The sequence below is a fragment of the Alligator sinensis genome, unplaced genomic scaffold, assembly GCF_000455745.1.
Source record: "Alligator sinensis unplaced genomic scaffold, ASM45574v1 scaffold421_1, whole genome shotgun sequence".
Lineage (NCBI taxonomy): Eukaryota > Metazoa > Chordata > Crocodylia > Alligatoridae > Alligator > Alligator sinensis.
In genome coordinates this window covers 215,184-225,972 of record NW_005841871.1, presented here as the reverse complement: position 1 = coordinate 225,972, position 10,789 = coordinate 215,184, and the positions used below count along the sequence as shown (strand labels likewise).

Below are 10,789 nucleotides of genomic sequence, written 5' to 3'. Positions count from 1 at the left end.
GTGGGGGGGGGGGGGGGGGGATGTGCATACAAACATGGGAAGCCAAATCGTCCTGGCAAAGTGGATCGATGGGACCTTATGGCCGCCGGGCAGAGATTCCCCCACCCCAAAGAAGAGGCTGTGGGACTGGGCTCTGGGAGTTCATCACATCCCACCGGGAGATGGGAGCCGTTCACCTCCGCCCCCGCTCCTCCCTGATTGCGATGCAAACATGGAGGCGATGGAGCATCAAAGGCAGAGTGAAGCGGGGGCAGCTTTTCCGAAGTCTCCTGATTTCGCCTTCGAGAGGCAGAGAAGCCAGATGCTGCCGACACAGCGTCCAGGAGGGTTGTCATCACTGGTGCAATGAGCGCTGGCCTGATCTCTCACGCACTGAAATCAAGAGGAAAGTTTCCCCTGGTTTCAGTAGTGCAGGACCGAGTCCACAGTCAGATGGGATAGTTATTTAGTTATTTTAATAGTTACTCTGAACATGGAAAGTGGGAACGCTCCATCTCTAAATGCTACGATTTAATAAAGGAGGTTATTGAAGAAGCTGGTGTCATTTGGCATGGGAGAACACGACGGAGGAGCAGTGATTTACATCCAGCTCATTATTTTTATATCGGGTAGAATTAAGTCAGGCTTCTCAAAAGTAGCTGGTGATCTGAGGTGCTTCAGATTTAGGTGGGCAAAAGGGGATGATTTGCAAAAAGTGTGGAGCACTGCCCTCTTCAAATCAGCCCCCTTAAAGATACCTCAAATTAGAATACACAGGCACCAAAATTACAAGCCCATTGGTTTGGGTACATTGGCTTTACTGGGACACCTGGAATAAGTGTTTGCAGAACAGAACACTGGGATTACTATTCTTTCCACAGCATTCTTCGCCTTTATATATTTTAACCTTTGAAGTGGCATTTCCTATTATTGCACATTTTTTATTAGATGAAAAAGATTCTTGCCAGATTATCTAGGCAACTGCAGTTCTTCTTTTTTGGAAGAATTGTTATAAATATTAATTTGATGCCAGAAAGTTAAAATGCTAATTGATTAATATTCCACCCATTATGAGTCATGTTCTGTTCACTGTTTGTGACCATCAGTATAGAACACTAAACCAAGCAAAAGAAGGATTTTACTACCCTTATTCAGCCTGAACTACATCCTGCTCAGCAAATTCCAGTCTCCAAGCATTTTTTCATATACAATTATTTCCCATAAATGTAAAGATTTATACGAAGTGAAATGAAATGAAAAGCTATTCCATTTTGCGGGCAAGGTGCTTTTGAAATGTAAGATAATGCATTTTTAAGTCCAGTAAGTGGCACCAGATATGTCAGCAGAAACATAAATACATATGTGTACACGTGTGCATATGCATGTGTGTGTAAAAATAACTATGTATGGCAGATTCTGCTGACACAAAATTACAGCTGCAAGGGTGAATACTGCCCTGCTCCCGTGGCCTAAGAAAATCCACTGACAACAAGATAAGAAGGGTTTGATGTTGGCGGTATAAGTATCTGGGAGAGTTCTTTCAAAGGCAACCTGCTGGTAATGCTATACTAAAGGATGGAGCTGGGGGATCTATTACCATGCACATTTCCCCATATTTCTTCCATTGCGTGTAGGGTGTCCACAGAGATCACTTCAGCCTTTGTGCTGGAGGAGTTTGCAAGGCAGTTCTGGCATACTGAAGTTGCACTCAGGTCAGGATTTGGTCCTAATAATACAAATGTGAATGAGATTTTGGATATTAACAAGAAATTCAGTCTTCTAGGCTTAAAATAAATGGGGAAAAAATCATCCTGGCCTTACTGTCAGTGGAATAGTATGAGGGACAAATTAATGGAATATTTTAAAGATCAAATAGATAAGACTTGGTATTTTATCTCATTGCCTCAGTTGTATGAGTGTGAGTTTTCCTACTGATCTTAAAGTAAGTAGTCCAGTCACATAATCTGTATAATACACATGAGCATGCAAACACACAGTAAAGCTGTAAACATAGTATTCCTTTTTGACTGTGTCCTATAAAAATTCTCACTCATTTACACATATCCAGCATGATGAATGCAGGACATGATGGTAGTAACCATGCTGGGATAAAGTGAGGAATGATGTTTCATTTGATAAACACTAGAGCTATATGCAAAACTCAGCATTCACTTTTGACATCTGACTTAATGTGGTGGTGGTGGTGGTGGCGGTGGTGGTGAGGGTGCTTTAATTAGTGAGAGGTGCTAATTAAAAGCACCAGAGTATCACATGTATCAGTGTCCCCATGCTGAACAAATGGTGGTGGGGTGCTTTGAACTACATTTTGTACAATGAGCTTTAATTCAAAGCACCCCACTGCCATATTTCAGCACGGAGATACTAATACACATGAGGCTACTGGAGCACCTTAATTTCTTTTCTCTAGCAGACGCGATTAATGGAGTCTTCTCTGACATGCTGGATTTACACTGTAAATCCAGTGTGTTGAAGCAGCTTCCCTGAATATGTGCAAGTGCCCTTTATCTTTGATCTAAATTCCTGGGACTTGTTCTGAGACTCCAGCCCCCTCACATCTCTGAGCAGCTTCAAACATCTTTAAATGCACATATCAGGGAAATGAATGCACTAAATTAAACATGAAATTTTCATGCAGTAGTTTACATTCCTGTTCCTCATTTTGTTCATGATTCAGTACTGGTTGTCTGCCAGCTTTCTCATACATAGGAATATCAAACATCTATAATCCTGTATTTTCAGCTTTCCAAAATCAGAACTTTATGCTATAGGAAGAGGGAAATTCCAAGGTTTTCCCTAAGATGAGATTTTCACTTTTAGCCCGGTGAATGCTTGTGATATCCACCTTGAATTCATAGCATTTTAAGTATAGAAGAGCTGTTTTAGGACATTTCAGGAGTATTTATGAGTTCTTCTGAGCCCTGTGAAGTTGGCCCTAATTAAATCATGGCTAGTTCTAATTAAGGCCTTGTAATTAAAACTTTGCAGCTGAAAGTATATGAAAAATAGTACAAATGTTTAAAGAAAAATGTCTCTTCATATTGTTAAAAGTTGTTTTTTTTCCATATGCAAGATGCAAAACGTTTTGGAGTGGTGTTAGATTTCTTTTGTCACTCGTGGGATGACTTGCTTAATTCAGCTGCAATTTTTCCAGTCATGATTAATACACTTGTTCCAAACGCATGCTGAGATTCTCAAACTATGGTTCAGTGATGACTGCTCATCCGCTGAGCACATGTTGGTGGTCCAAAGACAGCTGGTTGGTCATACAGAGATGATGATATTTCCTCCTTTTTCCATCTGCTAAATCTCATTATCACACAACTAAAAATAGATACATACTTTCTTAAATGTATGTTTCTAAGAAATCAAATGCAATAGTTGCCACACGAATATGATGAGATTGCAAATTGGAAGAAAAGTGGTTTGCGTGACTGAAGATGAAAATAAATATCCATGAGACAAGCTACATATTAGCCCAAGGTGTTTTATATCACACCAGTCTATCATACACTCTTTTAACATATAAAGAATTTCGCAAATGTGGTTAAATATAAATCTATCATTATACACTATGGTCTTGCAGCAAGGAAAGTTTCGGCTAGATATTGGGCAAAATTTTCTCACTAAAAGGGTAATAAAGCACTTGAACAAGTTACCTAGAGAGGTTGTGAAATCTCCATCCTTGGAAATTTTTAAGACCTGCCTAGACAAAGGCTTAGCTGGAATTATATAGTTGGGGATGGTCCTGCTTTGATCAGGGGACTAGACTAGATGACCTCCTGAGGTCCCCTCCAGCCCTAATTTTCTATTATTCTATGATTATTGACATTTTACACATCTGTCTATAGCTTTCCAAGAGAGTGTAGAAGCAATACCAAGTCAGACTTGACACCAAGATCTTAAATATATTTGAATTTTCCAGGACATTTCATCAGGTAGAATCTAGAATATTTTTTTTAAATTGCTACACTATTGGGGTGCAAGATATCAGGAGAATTTGACCCTTCTTTGTTTAAATATATAGTTTATAATACATCTTCCCCAGCATTCAACATAGGAAATTGGGAATGTCACAGTGAAATCTGAAATCAAAGGGAATTTTATCTGTGTTCTGACTACAGGATCTGCTCCTCAGGTTTTGCATAATATAATCATTATTTCTTCTGTTAATGTTCTTCAGAATGTGAGTGGAACACTTTGCTAGTGTGGATGTAACATTGATCTTTTCCATTTCTTAATCTTTAACAGATTGATAGAGCTCCTTCCCTTTGTTACCATCAACTACTACTGGGGAATTATAAGCAAGTGCCTCACCTACAGTAAGGCTGCATCAGATCCATTTGTTTACTCACTTTTACGTCAACAGTACAAGAAAGTCCTGATCAACATAGTCAACAGGATACTTAAAAGGGATCTATATCCTTCATCGGGCTACAACAGCTCTCTTGACACCGAAAATGATTACTGCTTACACAGAACAAACTAACAACTTGGCTATCCTTACTCTTCATGTGAAGACAGGACTCTGCCACTCTAGGACTATCACCTGATCGTTTGCACACTGATCTGACAATGGTGACAATACCTTTGAGACGTGAAAGCTGCATCACTACAATGCAGTGAAATGTGCAGGCTTTCCTAAAAGGCTCTTCCATTGTCTGCAGCTAGTGTAGACTACAGCACCACAGTAGCTGTCTGGGATGGGCAGAGAGGAGTCTACCTAGCCATTGCTTTGCTCACTGTACTGATTGCTTGTTGGTAAGTGGAGTAAATCTAAGGTCCATGGTTTAGCTCTCAAAGTCTCTAATATTCCAGGTCCCAAAGTCCTGATATCTTACTGGGCATCCAGCATCATCCTCTTAAGTCAGAGATAATGGGAGCACTGGAACTTAGAGCTTGGTGAGACAGGTAGAGCATCCATTGTGCTGTACATTTACCTCTGCAGCCCTGGATCTGTGGTACTAGTTTTAGAATATGTTAACTGAGTATCTTAACTGATGGTTTGCTGTTATAGTGCCCAGTATGGGCATTATGGGTAGGCACTTTGCAAATGAGATTGTTGTTATTTATTATTAGGCATTATGATTGTAACATAGCCTTTAAAATGATATCTATATTCAATATGCCAATATTTTATCAAGCATAACCAAAGGCCACATATCTGATTTATTAATATTTAGCACTTTTGTGATAATACATCGTTACAATAATTGCAGTGATATAATCAGAATTAATTAATATTGTAGTTTACATTATCGAGCCAGTCCTACTCAATCAACCTTGCACTCAGAAAAAAATCAAGTCTTTAAACTGTAGAAATGACAGATGCCACTACATTTGAGATATATTGCTCAATAGCTATTTGTTTTTACAAACCAAGATTCAGTATATTAATTCTTTTTAAAGGCAACGTAATAGGGAAAAATTGTTTGTGTATCAGCTACATTAGATGGGCTGCAACAATATTGTATTTCCGATTTACATACTTAGAAATCTTGGTTTGTTCGCCAAAATTCACTACGGATATTGTAGCCAATCTACTGCCAACCCCCCATGTATTACACATCAGATGCATCTACACATGCAATTAAGGCGGAGCAATAAACTCCAGTGCAGTTTGCACCCAAGTCAATTGCTCCCAGGCACAGCATCTACATGTGTGCCTGAGACTGCAGCACTTTGAGCCAGGGCAGAGCAGCCCCAGGCTGGCAGGTGGCCTGAGGGAGTCAGCTCTGGGCTCCAGGTGGCAGTGTAAGGCAGTGGAGGGGCTGGCTGGGGCATAAGGATGCTACAGTATGGGGCTAGGTGGCAGGTAGCCCCTGCACTTTAGCACCCTGGTGCCCCAGCCAGCCCCTGTTACCATTTACATGTCTGTTTGAGTGCAATTAAGTACTCAGCTATAAGATGTACTCTGCCGTCCCAAACAGTACTATCGTATGGCAGAGTTAATTAATTTACTGCACCCTAATACCGGCACATATGTAGATTGTCACACTTTACTGCAAAGCTAATTAGTCTACTCCACAGTAAAATGCATGTGTAGATGCACCCATCAAGGAGGAAAAGCAGCTGTTTCACTATTAGTTTTTCACTTCAATTTTTTAAAATCTAAAGAGTCTTTGGAAACATGTTGTAACTGATTTTGAATAATATTCCCTTGATTATGTATTATAGAAGACATGAAGAATCAATCTGCAGTGGAGCTCAATAAAGCAGTGTTTTATCATATAAACATTTAAATGAAAAATGAGAGCAATTCTAAATGTGTTTTTAAGAATAAAATGACATTATAGAGTTCTTTTCTAAGTTACTGTGGCAATAAAGCTGGAAATATTTGCCTGATACTGCAAAACACTTAATCATGAAATTAATTTTAAGAATGCACTTAAGTCGATGGGGCTAGCAGTTAAATGTATGCTTAAGTATTTTGCAAGATCAGGCTCAGAGTGCTGAGTCGTTTGGAGGGTTGAACTATAATATACAATTAGACTGAGTTAAAGGTCCCTACCGACATTGTATTTAAATCAACGAAAAGATGCTGCAAAATGAACATGATGACATATTATCTCCTGCTTTCAAACGTTGAGGCCTTTCTAGTGCTTTATTGACATGCAAGTAAATTAGGCCTCTGTGTTTTGCATCTCTAGTTCTGCTTCTGTTAAACTGAATGTACTATGTTTGTTGTCTTGTTAAAGTATTTGTACTCCCTCTAGTTTTCTGTAAATACAATCTTTCAGAAAAAAAATATTTGTATATGAAATCTATTAAGTTCCCCCACACCTCACAGCTCTCCTACTAAAACCTGGTGTTCACATCTTTTATAGTAACTGCATTAGCAGTGTAACAGTTCAGCATCTCTTCTGGAGGAGGGATTGTGAATGTTCATTTGTTTTAGAGTCAGTCATTTCTGTGCCAAAAAGTTTTGATAAGCTATGACATTCATCACAACCATATTATCTCTAAACTTACGTGAGTTTACTAATACCTGTAATGTTTAGCTGAACTATGTAGGTTTTTAAAGAAAATGCTGCTCCCTTTGAATAAATACATATCTCATGATTATAAATGTTTTACAAAATGTGATCTCCAAAGCAATTTGAAAACTAATAAAACTTGTATTTGTGATTATGGGCTTTTCTAAGTGTGAATAATAGAGGAGAAAAATAATGGATTGCAACAACTTCTGAAATCAGTGTTTCAAACATTTAAAATGACGAGGCAGAACACAGTTAAACTGGTACACCTCTTCCCAAGTTAATTAAACTATGCTGATTCACATCAGTTGAGGATATTGTGCCATGCATACATTTTGCAATAAAAGCTCAGGCCTGCCAGATGCTGAGTCCCTACTGTAGGCACTTAGGAACAAGTCCAAAAAGGAACTTCAGTGCTGCAGTACTGAGCACTGTAACGCCTGAGTTTTAGGTGCCCGATTCCTATAGCAGGTGGGAATGGGGTTAAATTATGGACAAATGTGCATTTTAGCTGCTTTAAAGGAGTGTGTAGCAACTGTTATGATTTAACTATTAAATCTGCATGGGCCATAGAAACATGCAGATGTACCAGACGTAGTGTAACAGTTTGTGTTGGGTGTCCTTTGATCTACAAAAACAGCATACTGAGCAGGGTGCTGCCTACATGAGCCAACAGGAAAATGTGGAGAATGGGTGTGTGTCTTAGCTCTTGCTCCTCTTGGAGGCTTAGTCACTACCTGGGACACCTTCCTCTATCTGGGATTCACAGACCAGAACTCTGTCCTGACAGAAGGCACCTATTGGGTGTGTGTAGACAAAATGGAGGCCCAAATTGAAGTGGTGGGTTTTAAAAAACACCGCTTCAAATTAGGGCCAATTAAACCACTGTGTCATACACACACCCCACTGACTTACCTGCCTCTCCAGCAGGGAGGGAGAGCTGCTGGTGAGTGGAGCAGTCCTGGGCTGGGGGGGGAAAGAGGAGCTGTGGCACCCAGGTCAGGGGGGCCAGGGGGGCACCGCAGCTGCGGAGGGAAGCACCGGGCCCCCATGCAGCTCAGGCAGGCAGGCTTTAGGAGGAGGAAAAAAAATATATCAGGCTCGCAGCTTTTGTTGGGCAGAGCCTACTTTCCCAGGCTGCTGCCAGGTTGCCTGCAGGGCTTCCTACAGAGCCATGGAGATGCCTGGAGCCTGGGGCTTTGCTCTGCGGCTGTAGGGGCAGCAACTTGGAGGAGTTTTAGTTTGCTGTGCCCCAACTCATTTAAGGTGCATTACGCTGCCGAATTTCCTACAGCAGCTGGAATTAATGTCCAATATGCCACTGAGGCATGCAAACACCAACACCATTAAAGCAGTGCAAAAGCATTTTGCCCACCTTGAAGTGCTGTGCGCACACACCCCTCATTTTGTCTACGCACGGTCATGTCTTTTCTTTCAAAAAATGGCACAGGGTCCACTCTTTTTTTCATGATCTGCCTTTTATTGACTAGCTTGGTACCTACAGCATTCATGGAGATGTGTGACACCTAGCTATGATTTCCTTTTGTTCCCACAAAGGGTGCATCCCACTGAGCACACATTTGCAGGGGCATCCCAATGAGACACACATGCTATTTTCCCATGAGACAAATAGCATCATCACATATTTGTGCCACTGCTATTTGTCCCTGGGCATGCTTCTGCCCATGCACTCTAGTGTGCAGCAAAGGGGCCCCAGGTAGGGTAGGAAAGGCTGGAGCCAGCACCTGTGCTGGCCCCTGTAGCCTTACCTAGAGTCCTGGGTGCCTCCGGAGGCAGCATTGGTGCTGAACCAGCCACTCAGAGCCTGGCTGGCAGCTGGAGCATGACTCTGGCCAGCCAGGCTCCCTTTTTGGTGATGCATACTGCTGCCATGTGTGCCATGCCACTTTTTTCAGCTCAGTTTTTTTTTTTTTTGACACTAGGATCTCTTGGAGTCAAAAAAACCTGCTGCAGTGAATGGTTGCATGTGCATTGTGTGCAGTTTGCAGTGACTCAGACTGCTTTGAGGCACTGCAAACTGCATGTGCTTGCTCGTTGAGATGCTCCCACAGGCTGTGTCCAGATGAGCGTAGCTGTGCAGTACGTGTTGCCACAGACCTGCCTGCGATGCCACACACCACATATTCAGGCATTTCCCATGCTGCTACCTTGCAGTGCAGGGTTTGTTTTTTGATTCCTGGATCTCCAGAGCTCAAAAAAAAAAAAACCTGTGAAGAAAAAAACTAGGGCAATGTATGTGGAAGCAGCGGGCACTGCCCAAAACCTGGTCCAGCTACTGGTCAGACTCCAAACTGCAGGAGAGATGTAGCTGCAACTTCCCCAGTCTCCAGGACCCCAGGTAAGGCTGCTGGGGCCAGCACAGCAGCTGTGGGCTGTGCTGGGCATGTGCCATGGGCTTTCCCCAGGGACAGCTAGCAATGGCACAAAGTGTCCCACTGATAGTTGTCCCCTGAGGAACCAAACATCCACACTAGTTTGGACATGGTCACAGAGTTCAACCCCACCCTTGCCATCTCCCAGGTTTGTGCAGTCTCCACAAGGATATGGGCTATTTTATAGAGAGAACAAGGGGGCACACTCCACCCCTGCCTTGTTTGAATCATAAATTGGATGTAGGTGCCTACATTATACATCAATCCCCTACATTCAGTCCCCATATTCTTCCCTGGATCTAGCCTATGGGCACTAAATTTTGCTTAACCCAATATCTGTCCATTTTTTGGACCTAGGTCTTATAGCCTTCATTTCTCATGAATTTCAACTCCAGAAGGTGATTAGAATCTTCCAGGATGGAGCATTAAGACCAGATATATCATACAAATAAATTAGCACTTAATGTACCTTTGTGAATAATCACGATTGCAGAATGATTACTGAGTTATCCCACCCCAGTATGACTAACACAGAGATTTTTAACTTCGATTTCACAGATATTTTCAGCATCCTTCTGTTCCAGACCTCCTATATGACTATTACATTGGAATTAGAATTCTTGAAGCATCACTTGGCATCCAGTTGTTTGCCATACATTTAGAAGGTGAACTTAAATTCTGTGAGCAAGGATGACAGTTAGAGCTACTTGAAAGAATCAGCAGCTTTGAATTTTAATATATTAAAAGCATCCTCAGAAAATAATGTCTAGTAAATATTTCCAGTCTGTGGCTGAGCCTCTGTGCCTGTGTAGAGTCACACAACTGTGTAACCCCTCTTTGTACCCTCACAGAACTTTTGCTGGGGAAAGTTGGAGACCAAAATGGTACTTGGTTTATTTACGCAGGCAGAAGGCTGCTTTATGTTATGGCAGCTCCTCCTTTTACCTAAGGCTGTGGCACAGCCCAGACTAGCAGTAGCAGCATGTAGGATGGTTGGTTCACTCTGACCCGTTCTGCTCCTGTTATCTGTAGGCCCCTCTTCCTACAGTATGCCGATGGTGCAGTGTGGAGGTGGAGACTTTCCCTGTGATTTCTAAGACTATGAGCACAGCATGTCATAAAACAGTAGTCTTTTAACCAGGTGCCCTGTGTTTACTTATTTAACAAGCTATTTAGGAGCTGTGATATAGTAAATGTACAAAAGCAAACAGAGACGCATTTTGAAAGAGAAAATAATCAGCTTTTTTAGTCTGCTCCTGCCTCCTACATTTTAAGCAATTATGTTCTGAAACATTACTGATAACTAAAAATATCCTTAGCCAAGACTGGGAACCATTAACACTAAGGGTCTCAGGTAGGCTTCTAGGAAGCCAGTTTTGTACACTAGCAACATTCTGGGTATAAAAGTCCTTTTTAGATATC

The 10,789-nt window shown here is 41.5% G+C and overlaps 1 protein-coding gene across 1 annotated transcript in view; it reads left to right on the top strand.

The window, feature by feature from the left end:
* GPR78 (G protein-coupled receptor 78) overlaps positions 1-4,486 on the top strand; it is a 6,070-nt gene extending 1,584 nt beyond the window's left edge. Inside the window, exon 3 of the mRNA XM_006017029.1 lies at positions 4,249-4,486. Coding sequence (XP_006017091.1) covers positions 4,249-4,486 — 238 coding nt within the window. The remainder of the gene's footprint in view (positions 1-4,248) is intronic.
* Positions 4,487-10,789: the final 6,303 nt, after the last annotated feature.